General features: G+C 46.8%; 5 protein-coding genes across 5 annotated transcripts; 2 read left to right on the top strand and 3 right to left on the bottom strand.

Annotated features, from left to right (window-relative positions):
- Window positions 1–5,888: 5,888 nt before the first annotated feature.
- Window positions 5,889–6,505, top strand: GLRG_05679 (thioesterase superfamily protein; the record flags this gene model as incomplete). Its single annotated transcript, XM_008096364.1, has 1 exon — window positions 5,889–6,505. A coding segment is annotated over one exon (617 nt), but the record flags the coding sequence as incomplete, so codon positions are not given.
- Window positions 6,506–6,762: 257 nt separating this feature from the next.
- On the bottom strand, window positions 6,763–7,525 carry GLRG_05678 (catalase; the record flags this gene model as incomplete). Its single annotated transcript, XM_008096363.1, has 3 exons — window positions 6,763–6,969; window positions 7,023–7,207; window positions 7,267–7,525. 3 exons carry the CDS (start codon window positions 7,523–7,525, stop codon window positions 6,763–6,765), a joined length of 651 nt encoding a protein of 216 aa, XP_008094554.1.
- A 378-nt stretch (window positions 7,526–7,903) lies between these two features.
- Window positions 7,904–9,466, top strand: GLRG_05677 (uncharacterized protein; the record flags this gene model as incomplete). The annotated part of the gene is made up of 1 exon (XM_008096362.1): window positions 7,904–9,466. One exon carries the CDS (start codon window positions 7,904–7,906, stop codon window positions 9,464–9,466), a length of 1,563 nt encoding a protein of 520 aa, XP_008094553.1.
- Window positions 9,467–10,362: 896 nt separating this feature from the next.
- Window positions 10,363–11,453, bottom strand: GLRG_05676 (Thi4 family protein; the record flags this gene model as incomplete). Its single annotated transcript, XM_008096361.1, has 2 exons — window positions 10,363–10,457; window positions 10,559–11,453. 2 exons carry the CDS (start codon window positions 11,451–11,453, stop codon window positions 10,363–10,365), a joined length of 990 nt encoding a protein of 329 aa, XP_008094552.1.
- A 2,097-nt stretch (window positions 11,454–13,550) lies between these two features.
- On the bottom strand, window positions 13,551–15,129 carry GLRG_05675 (uncharacterized protein; the record flags this gene model as incomplete). Its single annotated transcript, XM_008096360.1, has 2 exons — window positions 13,551–14,855; window positions 15,055–15,129. 2 exons carry the CDS (start codon window positions 15,127–15,129, stop codon window positions 13,551–13,553), a joined length of 1,380 nt encoding a protein of 459 aa, XP_008094551.1.
- Between the last annotated feature and the right edge of the window lie 3,336 nt (window positions 15,130–18,465).

Genomic DNA, 18,465 nt, shown 5'->3' with positions numbered 1-18,465 from the left:
ACCTAGGGTATTTTATTAGTATTATTATTATTATGATTATTAGGTATTATACTTACATTCTTAAAGGGAATATCTTTATAAGCAGAAGGATTATAAGCAGGAGGAGTATCTCCACTAGAGGAAAGACTTATATCTAAATCTATATCCTTATTATTAGTAGTTATATTAACTACTTCTTCTTCCTTCTTATTTTCCTTATTATTATCCTTATTTTTCCACCACTTAGGTGCCCTTTTAGGATGTAAGAAAGCACAATTGCTTTCTATATGGTTGGTTTTCTTGCAGTTTCTGCAAAATAAACCTTTATCTTTTTTCTATAGTTTTTTATTTACCCTATTATTTTTAATAGCTTGGGTTACAGCTATAATATTAGATCCTTTCTTCCTTTTATATTCATCTAGAAGACTAGAAAATAAAGTATCTAGATTATAGGATTCAGGATCTTAACGAAGGCTTTGGGTTATATTAGTTATAAAACCCTTATAACTATCGTCTAGGCTATTTAAAACCCAGGCAATAATCACCTTCTTAGGTATTTCTAGCTTATTATTAGCTAGGTTATCAGTTAATTCTTTTACCTTAGCAAGGTATTCTTCTATAGTATTAAAATCCTCCAAAGAGGTATTAAAGAATTCCTTATAGGTTAAGAATTTATTTGTAAAGCCCTTAGGCTTATATAGATCAGCCAGCTTCTTCCAGGCTTCTAGGGCACTAGTACAGTCTTTTATAACTCTTAAAGGCCTATTAGAGCAATATAACTAGATAAAAGCTAAAGCTTTTATATTATTATTATTATTTTCCTCTATATAAGGGTTATTAAGATTAATAATAATCTCCTTAGATATAAGAAGGGCTTGAATTCGAACTGCCTAAGTGGTATAGTTGATGGTTCTATTGAGGCGTGGTAGGTTTATCTTTAAATCTATTGCTGAAGATATCGCCTTAAGAAAGGTATTGTGGCTTAGTTGGTTGTTAATTAAATATCTGATCTTTTAGATCTAGAGGTTAGTAGTTTAATTCTTATTAAAGTCGTCCTTTTTTAAAGATATCTCTTTAGATCTTAAAGAGCTGGGCTTATAACCTTTTAGAGGTAATAAGAGGCAATATAAAAATAAGAGATAAGAGATAAGATAGATAAGGAATATAGTTATAATATATTATATTTCTTGCTTATAAAGCTTATATTAACTGCCTAGATAGAGGGAGAAAAGGGGAATATTTATACTTATTTCCTAAGGATATCTTAGATATTTAGAGATATCTAGAGGTTTCTTCTAGATTCTAGGTTATTATTTAGGTTTATTAATTAGGTTATTATCTAGTTAGGTTATTTAGTAAAACACCTCGCTTATATAGTTTACTCTAGAGTGTTTTATTACTAAAGTAACTCCTTAGGAGAATAGTGCTCTTCTTAGAAGTACTATTCTTTATATAGTAATATTCTTATCTTTTATTATATATAGTAGAATTTAGAGTAGTTATATAGATATAGAGTGTATATAGTGTATATAGTATTATTAATACTGTATTATATATTATACTTATATTTAATTCTACTTTATTATTTATAAGTTTTATAAGGTATTAAAGCTTAATACCTAACAATTATTACTAGACTATAAATACTAGGTATACTACTAGCACCTATTTATTAGTCTAGTATATTTTACCTACTTTATTTAGCTTATTAAGTATGTAATTAATAACGTTCTTTTTTTTTAGGCTAACTAAATAGATTTTATACTTATATAGTAGTAACTTATACTAATCTAGCTTAAAAAAGACTTATATCTATTAATCTTTAGGTATATTAGTAAAACTATTACTTTTAAAGATATACTTATAGCAGTTAAGTAGCTATAAGAGTTTATTAGTATCTAGCTGCTTATTATAGATCTTAACGCTAGTAAAGTAAGTTATTATCTATTTCTATTATTAGATTAGTATAATGTAAATAAGCCTAGACTTTAGGTGTACTAGTTCCTTTAGTACTATCTTAGTAGCTACTTTACGCTAGTTATCCTTAACTATATAGGCCTATATTAATAAGTTAATAGAGACTAAATAGCCTAGAAATTATTTACATTAGATAGTCTAGCGTTTATCTATATTATTATAGACTATAATATAATCTAAGCTAGCGTCTATAAGTAAAGCGTATATAGTAACTACTAGGTTAGTTAGTTTAAATAATAAGTCCTGTTATATGTTTTATATAGTATAAGTAATAGGTACTATTACTAATAATTATAGTAGTATTATAATTTACTATTAGGCTATAACTTTAGCCTAGTGCTAAGTGTTATTACGCTATACTGCTATAAGGATTCTTATATTATAAGAAGTAATAATAGTATATCCTTTACTATTAAAGATATTAAATTATTCTAGTCCTAAGCAGTCTATACTAACTAGTATGTTAGCTATAAGGTTGTCTACTATAGCTATCTCCTTAGTAAATACTACTATTACTAGCTAATTATTACCTTAACGTTACCCTTAGAAGTAAAGATCTATAACTATATAGTCTTAAGTAGTATAGACGTTATTACTAATACCTTAGATATTTAATAGAACTAATTATATATAAATATTAAGTATTAGATAGTAAGTATATAGGAATATCCTATTAATAAAGGAAGTTAAATAACCTATATTAGTATATATATCTATCTAAGTAGTATAACGTTATAGATTAGGCGTAATCTAGTAGTATAGGTATAACTAGGATCTAAATCTAAAGCTAGTGCTAATTTATATTATTAAATTAACCTTAGATCTAAATATAACTAGGGGTATAGTTAATATACTTATTTATACTAAAGTGGATTTAATATTACTATAAAAGGCGTAGTTCTTTATGTTATACTAAGTAACTTAGTAATATTCTTATATATACTTATATAACTAGTTATTACTTAAGAAGGTCTCTATATAAGCCTTATATATATATCTAGTAGTAAGGTGTAGTCTATAAGGAGCAGAAGTAGCTATAAACTATATGTTACTACTATTATTATTACTTATAAATAGATATAAGTCGCTTAGTTTAATTTAATCTATATTTACCTTATTATAGACTATTCAATTATAGTTATTATAGCTTACTATATTAACTTTACCTTATTCCTTAGCTACTAAAAGTAACTTATAGTAAGTACTTAATTCTTTTTTAGTTATGAGCTTCTTACTATAGTAAGCTATAGCTTATAGTTATCTAGAAGCGTTAGCTAGCGCTTAAGGTCTCTTATTCTATCTAAGTTATCTATTCTTTAGTATAACTATATTATCTATCTGTTATTAGTAGTTATAGTAGTTATTATTATGTATTTAACCTTATAGAGACTTATTAAATTAGTATAAGGTAGGGAACCTAGTGAATTAATTTAGCTAATTCTACTATAGTTAGAATCTAGTTATCTGTTATAATATTTACGCCTAAGGCGCTTATGTCTAGGGCGTTTATAAGGCTAGTAGTGGTCTTTATAGACTACCCTATCTATTATTATAATTACTAGTAGGCTAACGTTACTAGTTAGTAGTAGTTTAATATAAAAGTAAAAGAGGATATAAAAATTATCTTATAGGGGGCGTTAATACTGCCTTACCTAGGTATTAAGCTTATTACTAATTTTAGTATATAGTGCGCTCTATAGCTAGCGTAGTTATAGCTAATTTATAGTCTCTAACTTATATAAGGAAATTATTTAATATAGTTATTTATATAGGCAGGAGAATAATAGTCTTAATAGCCTTATTAAAGGATTTATAGATAGCCTTTAATTAGCTAAGTGTGTTTATAATACTATAAGCTTTTATGTTATAAACTATAGTCTAGACGTATATAAGAATATCCTTATGTAGTTATATATTATAGATACTATAAGATACCTATTTCTATTATTTTATAGCTTTACTATAGTGTAGCTAGAAGCGTTTTATAAGTTTAAATAAAATAGTGTTAATTATTACTATATATAGTAGGTTATAGTTAGTTTATATAATAATTTATAAGTGCTAAACTAAAGTAAGGCCTTATAGGTATTATATTTATATATTATAAACTTATTTATTAGATTTAGTAATAGCTAAGTCTTTTAATTAATTTATAAAAGTAAATATATCTATATATATAGTTAACTTACTATTAGAGACTATGCCTAGTTATGTTAGATCTTAGGCGTTAGGATTAAAAATGCCTATATACTAAGGACTTAATATTTTATTATTCCTTATTACTAGTGCTAGTAATTATATAAAAGCTAATTTATCTTTATCCCTAAGTATGTCTGCTACTATTTATACTATATCTATAGTAATAGTTTTATATTAGTTATATAAATCCTTATTAATATTATAGTATAAATTAGCTATAGCTACATTTAGTATAGCTACTACTATTTTTATTATAAAGGGTTTTATTATAATAAGTAATTTTTCCTTTATTAAGGATAGTTTAACTATTATAACGTAAGTCTACTTATCTTACCTAGCCTGTTTAATATCTATTTCCTTAGGCTCTTAGTAGTTAGTTACTATAATTAATAACTAAGATAGTGTTAAAATAGCTTATTATAGTCTGCTTTTATTAAGGTTAAGTAGACTAATATAAGCGTTACTGCTTAGAGTAGTTAGATCTTTTAAAGTATAAGGGGTTAATAGTTTTAAAAAGTCTAATCTACTTAAGCCTGTTATAACTATAGTAATCTGCTTAGTAGAGGGATATATAGTAGTAGGCTTATTTAGTGTGGCTAGAGGGATAGTGTCTTAGTTACTGCTTGTTAGGTACCTCTCTAATACTTATTACTACTTAGTTAGGAAATATAGGAGAGCTTTTCTGTTTTCTAACTACTCTATTAGGTAGTTAGTGTTAAAGTAAGTAGGTTAATATAGGTTAATAGGGATAGCGTCTAGGAGATACTAAGCTATAGCCTTATTATTATTTATAATAATTAGAGAGTTAGTAACTTCTATAAATTATAAAAGCTCTGTTATTTATTAATATAGGGTGAACTGTTATTAGTGATAAGGAGTAGTTATAGTAAGTGTAACTAGGATAAGTGTGATATAGGGGTAGAGGTAGATAATAGATAATAGGTAGGAGTGGTAGGAGTGTGGTTAGTGGTTAGTTAACTTTAGGTAAGTTAATAATAGCGTATGTGCCTAGTTTTCTGTTTTTTCTGTTTATCTAAGGGCTCTGATTAGTAATGGTGGGCCTGGATCTTTTTAATTGGTTGTGCTACTAATTGTTATGGTTTGGTGGTGTGTATGTAGTTAATTAACTATCTATCTCTGCTGATGTGGAGTGGTGGCTGCTTTATGTAGCCCTTGGGCTTACGTAACACATACCCTTGTTGCAGGGGAAGGGTGGATACTGTGGGGATGGCGGTGTGTCACGTGGATATCACGTGACCCACCTCCCCAGAGCATACCACCGGTATGCCAACAGGGGCTTAACAAAAAGAAATTTTTCGTTTTGAATCATTGGTCGTCTTCAATATTAACTAAGTCAGTTATATGCATGGTGCGCTCTGCCTTTGTGCGACATAATGTTTGCGGCATGGAGCGAAACCATCGTCATTGTCATTGGCTCCTCTAAGATCTCTACAGCAGGTTGCATCTAATAGTGAGGCATTCACAAAGGGGCGTCAAAAGTCAACCACGCACGTGTCGTTCGCATTGCGGATGAAGTCAGTCTAACTAATGTGGTCTCCACGTAAATGAGAATCAAGTCAATCTAATGTGTACACGTGTATCGGCGGACCTAGACCGAAAGGCATGGCCTTTAAACTGCCTCGGATGTTGCCTTAGCCCCCACACCCCCACGCCCGAGGCAATCGTCCGGCAATCATCCCCTCCGGCAATTAACATAATATTGACTTGTCAAGTTTCATCGTCACTTCACCCACAAGCTGTCAACTTCCCTACCATGTCTTCCAACAGCGTTGAAGTACATCCTGAATACAAACATTTCGCTTCCATTCCGTGGTGTGCCAAAATACTTGCGGCATTTTCCTCCCCCCACCACGTCGTCCACGTCTCTCAGAACAGAACGGTCCTCCCCACAAGAGAGAACCAGTACGTGGGTGGAACACTCAACACCCCGGAAACCATCACTGCTTGGCTGGTCTTGCACCCGCGGCCCCAAGAACCGGACTGGAAAGTGGACGAGTTGTGTTCACTCATCACTTTCAACAATGGCATGACTGGGTTTCCAGGCACAGCGCATGGCGGGGTCATAGCTCTGGTCTTGGATGAGGTCACAGGTATACATATTGTCGCACAGAGGCCCAAAGGAGCTGAACCAAACAAAGACTTCAGAACGGGTTATCTTAATACATCGTTCTACAAACCCGTTCCGACTCCCGGGACGGTGCTTGTGAGGTCTAGGGTTACCAAGGTAGAGGGTCGGAAGCACTACGTCACTGCCCAGATAGAGGGCGAGCATGGCGACGTGTTGGCAAAAGCGGAAGTGCTGTACATTTCAATTAAGAACAAACTTTGATGGTTTAACTTCAATACAAATTGGAGAAATACTTGTAGGCCGGGTGGTTTCTGAAGTCGTTGGGTGATTATGCTTCTATTTCCTTTCGAAGAGATATATAGTAATAGAATTGTGGTGCCTTACAAGAAAGAATAGGTAGCGACCAAAATTTCCTTGTTTCCACTATATGGACTGTTGCGAAGCCTAGAGAGGTCAAGAATTCTCTGCATACACGATAATGCCTCGGGCAATGTGGCGTTGACGAGAGCAGTGGCAATCTAAGCACCATAGACTGGAAAAGACGGCGACATTCCCGCCAATTTCGACCCTTCAGTCGATCGGAACTTCTTCTCCTTATACCACAGATGAGCATCTACGGCACGTTCCTTCACCTTATCGAACGCTAAATGTGGCTTCGGCAACAAGTCATAGACGCTTTGAGCATAGTCCGGCGAGATGTTGTAAACCTGCGCTAGATAGTTCTCCTGAGAATCGTTAGTATCTAGATACTTGCGTAATTAGCAGCCATTTCATTTACCTGGATCTCGGAGTAGATCACAAACTTCAGGTACTTGGAAGTGTTCAAGGATGTGTTCTTCCGCTGTTGCTCAGTCATCGTCTTGGACCAATGCTGGGTCGCCTGCTCGTGGTCATTCTTCTTTCCCTCGTGCCAGTAGGGGCTCCTCCTGCTGACAATGTTGTTGTTCACAACACAAGGCGCCTCTGCAAAGTCCGGCCGGAACTTATGTGCGAAGATATTAGGCGTTTATTGATGGTTATACCAGCGTGTTTTGCGTCCGTTCGCATCTGGCCGTCGAAGGTAAGAGAGGCGTATGATTTGGCCATGAATGGGCAGTTGACGGGAATCTGTTGCAAGTTGACCCCGATTCTGTGGTAGAAGAACATTGGAAACTGCAGCAACGGATCGAGGGAGTTCTCAATGCTTGGTATCAATCTTCCGGCCGAAAGTGCCGCTTGCTCAACATCACGATGGAAGTTCTCTAGGTTCTTGCTGAGCAGCAAGCGACTAAACTCTTGCATAGGGAACTTGTCTCTCGGCCGGGCTTCTCTACTGCATGGAGAAAGTCTAAAACAGCTTTCATAATAAAATAAATGACGGGCCTTTGCTTTGACCTAAGAATATTCAGAGAATATTCCGATATGGAGATTGCGGGTTCTGGACAAGAAACCGGCTGTACGGCTAGGTTTGTGGGTCACCAGCCGGTCGGCGCCGGTGACTCGACGCGGCAGGACCCACTTGCCGCTCTTGGGCGATTGGCCTGTGCTTAAATCCGTCAATCGCCACTTTCTTCCCTTTCGTTGACATCACGAAGCCCATCGCGCCATTCGCGACAATTTCTCGCTTCTCACCAGCTATGCTCGCCCACCCAACACCTGCGGAAGCCTGGCATCTCAATTATGGCTACTAAGCTCACAAGGAGTCCCTTCTTGTGCGGCCGCTGCCTGCGATCCAACGGGCGCAACAACACCCGAATCCATACAGCTCCCCGCCGATTTTATTCCTCCGACCGATCGTCCGAAGGTACCGAAGCTTCGCCACCCGACCAGAGCAAATATGAGCCGCCGAAGGAAAAGGGGGCCATGTCGCGCAGGCTCGAGGAAGCTACCGAGGAGGCTCTACTCACCGGCGGCCGCGCCGGCCGTCGAGCTGTGGAAGACGCCGGTTTCTCCGAGGAACTGAGGGAGAGGCTGCTCGACAAGGTACAAACGGCCCAGTTCCGATCGAAATACGCCTCTGCGTTCGCCGAGGCCTCGATGCCCGCCGCCGCAGGCGAGGGTACAAGGTCCATGGCTACTGCCCAGCCCTGGACGGGCGAGGAGTCTCAGTCGGATACGGTCCTGCGCATGCTTAACGACGCCAGGAAACCGCTCAAGCCAGAGATGCGGGGCAAGTTCCAGATACCACCCGTCGACATGCGGATACGGAAAGAGCCCAAAACCAACCCGGGTCAGCGCGCTGCCGACGCACGCGAGCGAGCGAGCACCTACACCGAGATGGGCCTGAAGGAAGGGAGCGGGCTGAGCGCAAAGGAGCGTGAGGAGATGAGGCAGGAGTTCCGCGAAAGGTTCGCGGCGGCCGCTCGAGCGGTACCTGCCAGCATTTCCGGGATCGAATCCTTGGCCAACGAGAGGATCGAGGACGCTATCGCCCGCGGGCAGTTCAAAAATATACCCCGCGGCAAGGGTATCGAGCGGGACACGAGGGCGGACAACCCGTTCATTGACACAACCGAGTACATCATGAACAAGATGATCAAGAGGCAGGAGATCGTCCCGCCGTGGATCGAGAAGCAGCAGGAGCTGGCAAAGGCCGCCAGCGTGTTCAGGGCGAGGCTGCGCAACGACTGGCGGAGGCATGTGGCGAGGATGATCTCGTCGAGGGGCGGCAGCTTGGAGGAGCAGATGCAGCGGGCCGAGGACTACGCCCGAGCCGAGGAGAGGCACAACCCGCGCAAGAAGAATAGTGACAGCATCTCTGTGTCCAGCAGCACGACAGACGACCCCGTGATGGCCAAGATGCGCCAGCAGGCAGCGGCGGAAGCCGGCGACACGCGAGAACCCGCGTCGCAGCCGGTTTTGGAGGAGCCCGCCCGGCCACCCGTCCAGCCCTTCCGCGACGCGGACTGGCTGGCGGCCGAACGCTCCTACATGACGCTTGCTGTGGAGAATCTCAACAACATCACGCGGTCGTACAACCTCATGGCGCCGGAGCTCGCCAAGAAGCCGTACTTCTCGCTCGAGCGCGAGATCGCCGCGTGCTACGCCGATGTCGCGCCCCTCGTGGCAGAGACCATCAGGGAGAGGGCGACGAAGCCGACCAAATCGCTGTTCGACTCGGCGGGGGGAGGCACGAAGACGATCTTTGACCGCTTCGCGAAGGAGGGCACGACGGCCAGGATCTATGACTCGAGGGCTCCTCACTATGGCTTCAAGGAGATGTGGAGAGATCTTTGGAGCTGAAGACGTATCTACTTTTGTCCGTCTCGAGGCACGTATCGAACACCCGTCCCTCCTCCACCCTCAAGAAGTTGGCAAGGGCAAGAACGAAAGCCGAGTCATAATTGGAGTAGAAAGCTTTTGTATTGCGAATGTCCACCCAAGTAGTCATGTTCGTGTGGGGGTCCTAGGCCTTGGCTTCTAGGCCAGGGCTATTGTCCTGACGGAAGTCGAACCCATGATTCTCATTATGTACTTGATATCCGGCAAAGGTCTCTCGTCGTTTCAGACCATTGAGAGGAATTTATTTAGGAAGCCTTGCCTAGAATTCACCTAATGGGAATATGCACCGTACTTTCCTTAGGCGGGAGGCGCTCAATTTTCCAGTCAAGGGCTTTTCAGCCAAGGGCTAGGTAACCCAAATGCTGGAGGTCAGAACAGCCGAGCGGGCCTATGGGTGCTTAAGCCGGAAGCTTCTACAATTCTTGATGTATCATGCAGATGTCCATGACAGCGTCGTATGACCTCAGTAGAGAGAGACGACGTGCGTGGTCGGCACGTTCGCCCATGTGTTGTTCGTGCTTCGAGAATACATCACAAGCGCCGCTCGTGTACGGGTTTCGAAGAAACAGGAGCCACGCATCAGCATCTCCTCGTATTTAGACCTAGCATCACCATCTTTTACTCCGCGCCAAAGTATCAAATGAGTGGTTGTATTTCCAGGTTCTTATACTATCCCGTCTGGTGCATCGATAATACAGCATCCAATCTTATGTGCACCATCTCAACCGGCAAAAAAAGAAGCAACCTACCTGAACGAGCGACTATAAACACGTATCTTGGCCAAGGAAACATCCAGAAGCGGAAGGAAGCGAGAGAATCTCAAGCCAGTCGGCGACCCCCTACCCGCTCGCTCGCGCCTAGAGCTCGTTCTCCTTCTTGCGCGCGTCGATGATGGCCAGCGCCTCCTCGGCGGCCTTGACTCCCGACAGAGCCATGGCGCCAAAGGTAGGGCCTGCGTGAAAGAAAACCCGTCAGTAAAACCAAAAGCCCCAACGCGGCGATAGAAACAAAAAGAGGAAAGGACGAGAAAAAGGAAACGCAGTGTCGGCTCACCCATGCGGTTGGCGCCGTCGACCTCGGACAGCTCCATGCCGCCGACGATCAGCCCGGGGACGATCTCCCGCGTGCCCTTGACGATGGCGTCCTCGGCGGCCTGCATGTCCAGCCCGCGCATGCCGCCCAGGCGCTCGATCTGCCTCATGCTCACGAGCCGCTTGACGGAGAAGGCGCCGAACGGGCCGTCGTGGCCCGTCGTGGAGATGACGACGGGCGCGTTGATGGTGTTGGGGTCCATGCACGACTGGTCGTCGTGGTGCATCGACACGAGCGTCCAGTTGGTCACGACGCCCGCGACGCGCACCGCGCCCTCGTCCTCGGCCTGCCGGCGCGTGATGAGGTCCTCCACCGTCGTGGCGTTGAAGAGCTTCACGTTGGGGAACTGGAGCACCTTGCTCAGCACCGTCGACGTGAAGAGCGCCGCGTGCCGGACGACGACGAAGTCGCCCTCGTCCTCGTACGGCACGCCGACCTCGTCGAGGAACACCTCGGCCGGCTTCCGCATCACCATAGCCGAGAAGAGCTGGCCGCCGAGCCAGGCGCCGCCGCCGGGCGCCACGCCCGCCTCGACGATGGCGATGCGCAGGTCCGGCCGCGCCTTGGCGAGCACGTAGGCCGCGCTGAGGCCGCACGAGCCGGCGCCGACGATGACGATGTCCGACTCGGCGTGCGCGTCGAGGTCGGCGAAGTACCGCCGCGTCATGGCCCGCGACACCTGGCTCTCGCGGATCGGCGCGAAGGCGAAGCTGTCCCACTTGCCGAAGAGGTCCTCGACCTTGGCCGGGGCGCTGGCGGCGGAAGTGACATGGCCCTCCGCGGGCTTGGTGGTCTTGCCGGCCGTGTAGGGCACGGCGTAGTTGCTGACGGGGGAGATGGCGGTGGGAGGAGCCATGGTGGTCGTCTTTCGTTGAGGGGTTCTCTCTCGAGTACTATCTTGAAAGGGGATGTGTACGTTTTGTCTGCTTTTGTTAGGTTGCATGATCCTTTCGCTGGTATTACCCAGATCAAGTTCGAGGCCGTATAATCTCAGCCCACCGTCGTCCTCGGCCGCTGGCCACCCATGGAGGAAGTTGGGGTGGCAGCGACGTCGGCCTCGGGCGGGCACCGGCTCATGCTCTGCTCAAGAGTGTTACATACTCTGAAGTGCACGCGTTTGTATAAGCGTGTGTGTGGCTCGAGTGAAGCCTCCTGTTGGGATGTCAGTCTGTATACGTCCGGCCACCACGGGGTACAGGGCCTACTGTTTTAGTTGTATCCGCTGGAGCTGGTCTTGTGAAACGTGAATTGACAAGATTTAAACCTCTTCTCAGCCGTCGGCGGAAGGGGAATTGCCCAGTTTAAATAGCCGGGTGATAAGGGCAACGCCGCGTAAACTTTACATTATCGCCTGCGGGGTAGGTCATGACGATATCATACCATACTCTGGCAGATTCTCTTTCTTTCTTGCCGCCTCTCCGGCCGCTAATTGGGGGTGGGATCGGCCATGTCTGTTATGCAGCCGTGACTCTAAAACGCAGCTCCGCGCATCACTCTCAAGGAGGGAGGATGTGGAGCGGAGGGGTCCGCTCTACACTCGCGAGGTTAAGAGGATGGAATATCCCCCGCGGGAGGCGTTCCCGAAAGCCGATGTCACCCGCGTCTCCAGCGGCCGGGATCGCATCACTATCCTCCCCGCCGGAGTACATGCCCCGGGCCGTAAACCCCTCTCCCGCCCCTTTCCCGACCGACGGGCTTCACCACGAACCGGACGTGGTTCTTAGCCAAGCAGGCGATGTCACGAGCGAAGCAGCAACAGTTGGCTTCGCGTGATGAGCCGGTCTTCTCCATCACCAGCTCGCCGAAGCCCTCCCCAGGCGAGCGTCGGCATCGGTGACGTGAACACTTGGCTTCCCACACCCCACACCCCGGTAGGACCGACCATAACCTTTCTACCTGCATATCGCCTGCCTCTCCACAACGGCTTTGGATGGCGGCCTGGAATCGCAAGCATAACCGGTCGCCCGATCACGCCGCGCGGAGTTACTGTAAACGGGTTCCTAGGACGTATACATCATGTCATAAACACATGGGAAATTCGCGCACCCAAGCGAGATGCCATTGGACGTGACATATCGACAGCTACACACACACTCACTCACACACACACACACACACACACACACACACACACACACACACACACACACACACAAACTGCCAAAGGCTCAAGGTTCGCCGCAGCCCCCCCCCCGCCCCCCCCGCGACGAATCATAAATCTCTCTCGGTATGGACCACGGACGCGATCTCGTTTGTTGGGCCACAAGCGCTGGGACGACATTGGCCGACTGGCCCCGATCGTTTGCTACCAACAAACGTACGAGGATGTTTACACCAAAGGGCGCGTTCACATGGTGCGGGGGGTCGGAGAGGGGGGTGTTATCCTCTCTCCTTCGCCAACTTTTGTTGAGGTGACATGATCTGATTGGAGGGGACCGAAATCTCGCTGCTCTGGAGATGTTTCGAATCACGTGGCAACGTCTTTTTGTCTTGAGGTAGATCACGTAATTACCTTCATTTGACGGGCAGATGGCACTACCGCAGTTGTTGAAGATAATCGCCGACGATGCTTTGTATACAACGCAAGTGACTCCTCATATTTCACGTTGTCATGTCACTCTTGGCCACGTGGGCTTAGCAGGCCACACTTGTGTACTGATCGCTAGTGCCAACCATCATCGGCTTGGCTGACTAACTTGTTATTTCTGGCGCCGGTTTTTGTTGCTCTAAGAGCGATATGGTTAACATTTGGCCAGTCATTAACCTCATGGCCCGCTTCGATATGCTTCGGCTTCTACGCAAGAACCGTCGCCATGGCCTCCCCTCGAACTTTCTGGCTTCGATCTCATGCCGAGGAACCCGATTCTTCCCCCTCTCTACCGTGCCACGAAGAGATCTTGTAACCTCCTAGTGAGAACTGTGTCGGGAGAAAAGGGTGTCATTATATCGCCTTTTAAGCCGCCCCCTGGGCTTCGAAGAACTTGGCCGGGCCACGGTTGTCGGGGCCGAACTCTTCTCCGGTAGACATGAGCAAAAAGTCGCTTTTACGTGCCCCGTCGTCGCTCTGGGCGTCCGACGGCGTCGACGGGCAGCCCTCGCTCGCCTCTGATTCCTCCGCGCAGTTTTCGGACTGGCTGCTGTCGTCGACCAGCGTCTCCCAAAACCGGTGGGCTGGCGTGGCGGCCTGCTGGGCGAGTTCCCGCAAGGAATTAACGTGGCCTCGGCTGTACCAGGCAATCAAATACCATCTCCGGGGCGCCAGATACATGACTTCGGTCCAGAGGACGAACAGCATGAGCGCCACTGGCTCTTTCGCCTGCAAGAGTGAGATGTATTGCTCCGATACCAACGAAGGCCAGATGATGAAATGCTTCCATATCCTAGGGCGGCCTGGCAGTGAAATTATATATGTCCTCAGCGCACCGAGGGCTGCTAGGTATACTTCCGTCTCATCTGCCTCTACGCCTGTTGACTCTGGCCCCAACAACAAAAACTCCTCGAGCTTGGCGATTTTGAATATCGATGGCCGCAGTAATGTGTCATTGCTATCACGCCAATCGTCGGGGTCCACCTGCGCGAGCTTGTTGCGGTTCGGGCTCTTGTACACGTACCTTGTAACCGTATCGGAGAACCTAGCCGCCACCCGCATCACGATCAGAGATTTGGCTGGCTCAAAGGTGATGGCTTGTCCCATGATCTTTTCGTCGGCGAAAGGGCGGTAATACCCAAAGATGCCGTTGCACATGGAGAAGACGAACGTTGCGAGCCAATTGTCCTCATTGACCTGCGGAACGGCGAGTCTGAAGTAGTTGCTCGCTTGGATGGCATGCTTGCAGGCCATGGAGTAATATCGTTTGGCGTCGGGCGGTTCGAGGTGGCAGAGGTGGAGCGCTGCTATGGAGAGCATGCTCTGATGAACGAAAACGTTGCGGGTCGCCAGCTGGGGCACCCATCTTGACCAAACATCACACTTGCGGGGGTCGTTTTGTAAAGAGAAGGTGAACCAGGCCTGGTTCAGAAAATGATGTTTGAGTTCGGCCTCGTCCGCGCGGAGCCTCTCGGCGGGCAACGAGGCGTTGAGCGCGTCACGGGAGGAGGCATGTGCCGCAACTGTGGCCGCGCGGCGAACCATACTCATGGTGTCACTGGATTTATCTCCCTCATTTTCGCGGTTCAGAGTGTCGGCAAGTAGACCGAGGTAGCTGCAGTGCTCTTGTCGACGGCGGCAGTTGGCGCAGACAGGCCCGACACAGTCGCACTAGAAACGCAAGACGGTCAGCACCGGTTCCCTGAGATGCTGGGAGTGTACGAGTGCTGGAAGGATGTGTCTTGTTCGATTGCCACCCATTCCACCTAGCTGCACGTTGAACCCAACATTCTGGTAAAGTTGCAGACAAGCCACCCTGGAGATGAACACGTTCTATTGCGCGTGGATCATCACCCTATCCCATGCTCACCTTCACGCGACGCTTCTTGCACTGCCGGCACCCGTTCTTTGTTTTCCCATGGTATTGCCTGGAGCCCTTCGGCATTCTATTGATGTATAGATCGGTTACGCAGCTCTGTGCTCCTTTCTCCTTGAGATGGGGATCGGCAATTGTTATTCGGCGCAGTGTTCCGAGAAGTAGCGAAGCGGAAGAGTGGCCTAAAAAGTTGACCTTTGGTGGGCTTGTAACCTATTTTTAAACAGTCTATTTAGTTCACTGTACGAAACATCAGGACTTGACGCATGCTTGTCTATGCCAAGGGTGCATGGCCGTCCTGATGCAAACTCAACTACAACGTTCGCACGTCCCTCGCTGTGACAGCATAGTGACAGAAATTCGAGGGGCAATGTGTGAGGGGCCGGGTTTGGCGGAAGATTTGGCCATGAAGTTTAAGCATTGGCATATAGATCTCAAAGGGACCCAGCAGCGAGACGTTATTGCTCTTTGGAACAGATTCGGCAACCTATTTGTGCGACACAAGAGATCAGCTGCTGGCCCGAGATTGTTTCTGACTCTGAGATCCGGCTAAAGACAGACTCGAAACAGCTGCTCCATAGCTAGGCCAGCCGTTGCTTCGTCTTTCGTTTGGTGGTGGTCTATTGGTTCACGTCCGTGCTACTCCTGAAGCCTACCACGATCGTGTGAACAAGCCAGAACCGACGCATATGAATTCGTGGAAGAACATCCGAAGGGCACTAGTAAATACCTGCGCATGTTCATTCACAGTATGCAGTGAGAGGGCATCTGCTTGCGTTCAGAGACGAACGCTTCTCGAAGCGCTGGCTACTGGTAGTGGGTTGCCACCTTGTCAAGTGTTGAGCGTCATCTTGCTGAGCATGGCAGTGCTTTTTTAGCTGTGAAACGATTCAAGAATGTTTCGTGCCATGGCTTTAAGCTTGGATTGTTGTGCATTGACGTGGTGGACCTGCAGCATATGGGCACTCGGTTGATCCTGCCATGCTGCTGCCCTGCCTGTGCGTGAGCGAGGCCTCGTCTCGGTGGAAGCATACAGCACAATGGCAGCTCATTGTTGGCGTGAACTCTTCGAAGAAGCCAACTTGTGTGTTCGGATGACGTTTTGAAACACCTCTTGGTACGTCGCGACGTAACTGTTGTGAGGTCTGCATGGACGATGCCGTGCAATCGACCAAACGGGCGACCATGCTCGAGCATACAAACACATTGCTCTCGGTTGCCGACCAGTAACGATGCACCAGGCTAGCGATCCAAGCTTCGAAACCAGCTTCATGTGTTCCTTCAAGCTGTCCGACCCGAAGGGTCAGCGACAATGCCGTACAATGATACGGATATCTCCTGCACTTTGATATGTTACGTGTACGGCTGTTCACCGACGTTAAACACCGAAAGGTCGTCGTCAGTTCGAAGAAAGCCACATGCAACCAGCATAGCGGTCAAGTTGCTTACACTGAGTGCTGCAATCTCGAACGTGGTTCGACTATTGCAGCGACAAACTGTTGTGAGCGACGTCGCTATGTATGATGATACATTTCAAAAAGGGTCATATTGGCTGGACCGTCATATATAGACGAAATAACTGGGATTGCTTGATTCGAGCTCATCGCGAGTTGGTAAAGTTGCTAATGATCGAGGACGTCCAAGCCAGGTTTCGGATGTGTCGTCCGCCTAGCCGTGGCATGAGATAAGAAGTTTTGTTGTTATTGGCAGCAACGGACAAAATTAACTGCAATTTAGCATGAGACCATCGACACTGAAGGACTGAGCCAATCTCGAAGCTCCTTAGTTGCACATGTCACCTCGATCTGGGCATGCTTTATATTATCGCATAGTGGTGAAGGTGATGACAGCTTACATGTCTGGATTTCAGATGAAACGACCGGTTGTCATCTTTACTGAAAAGCGGAGACAGGAACAGGTAGTCACCGAATACTGGCTACATGATGCCAGAGGTCTGAGATGATCACGACGCCCTATACAACGAGAAGTAACTCAGCAACGTCAGCCCAGCTTCGTTTGACAGGTTGACAGGGTGGCTCCCATCTCCCGGGACTGACCTTGCCCTTACGGGTATCCTGCTGACCACCAGGGCCTTGCCTTGGATAGACTTGAGGATCAAACTGTGCTGCGAACCGCATACGGCGAAGGCGTTTGGGATGCGTATGACAGTTGTAAGGCAGACAGCCTGAGTGCTCAAGTCAACTCGGTTCAGCGTTGAAAGGTTGTCGACGGCGCTTGATAGCAGGGTTCCGTTGCACCGAGTACCATCTGGGAGCTAGAGTGGCTGCAGCCGCCAAGCGCTCAACCCCTGTCAGTCTGCCAGTCGATAAGCTGCAGGCCAAAGAGTCTGACATTGACGCGATTGGCAGAGACAAGGCTCAGTAGTGGTTGTTGTCGATGGACCAAATGCAGCGCCATGTCGCACATACGACGCGGATCTGCGGCCATCCACGAGCCGGCAGGGTGATTTGCTGTGAGCGGACGATCCCATGAGACGATCCAGCCAACCATTAACCAAGCCGTCAACCGTTGACGGCAAAACAGAGGTCGGTGTGTCCAGCGTCGATGATATGATACAAGGATGGAGAGGTGGTACATACATGCACGGGGGCGGAAAGGACAGCGAATGGTGCCTCGACGTGAAGGATGGAGGGTGGAGGGTATGCTGACAATGGGCCATTTGCACAGTCGCAACATCAGTTGCGATTCTCGCTTCGGGCGGTCGGCGGGACAGCAAAACCGTGGGCTGCGATGCATGAGTCTCGTCATGCATGTGGGTTTCTTGTTGGTCCAGACGCGCGGGCTTGACTGGGCCGCGAAGAAATGGAGTGTGGACTTGGGAGGGCCTCGGTACCGTCAAGGTCTTCTTCACCGCCCTCAGGGTGCCGGGGTGGTCAAGCCCCCCTGCCTTTGGTTGTGTTAGTCTAAGGGACCTCGATCTGGAGTGTTTCCTGCTCTTATGGTTTTCTCCCTTTTCTGGCCGTGGGTCTGGCAGGGCACCCGCATAAATGCAGGTAGAGTAGGATGATGGCGTGGGACACCGCGGAGTGAGACGCAGCCTCGTGAAGTTCTGTCAAGACATACGGTCCTCGGCGGACGGTGCTGTATGTGCCGAGCAGTGGTCGAGAGGTTGCAGCAAGACGACAGCTAGTTGCCGGACAGAGCGGAAACCAGAAAGGCAGGAGTGGGGCTGGCCGAGAAGCTTTTCCCCCCTCGAGCCAACTTCCCTGGAATGACGAGGTAAGAACGAACAAGCAAGCAAGCAGTTCGTAATTGGAAGTTGGGGGGCAGGCACACACCGTCGGCAAGCAGGGAACTGCTCTCCTTCCCTCCCGGTGGGGAAGAGGGTTTGCAGTGATATCTTTTATTTTATTTTATTTTAAACATTATTATTGTCTTTTCCTT

This window comes from Colletotrichum graminicola (assembly GCF_000149035.1).
Source record: "Colletotrichum graminicola M1.001 genomic scaffold supercont1.19, whole genome shotgun sequence".
NCBI classification, from domain to species: Eukaryota; Fungi; Ascomycota; class Sordariomycetes; order Glomerellales; family Glomerellaceae; genus Colletotrichum; species Colletotrichum graminicola.
The sequence above is the reverse complement of the archived record's forward strand: the minus strand, read 5'-3'. Positions and strand labels throughout refer to the sequence as shown.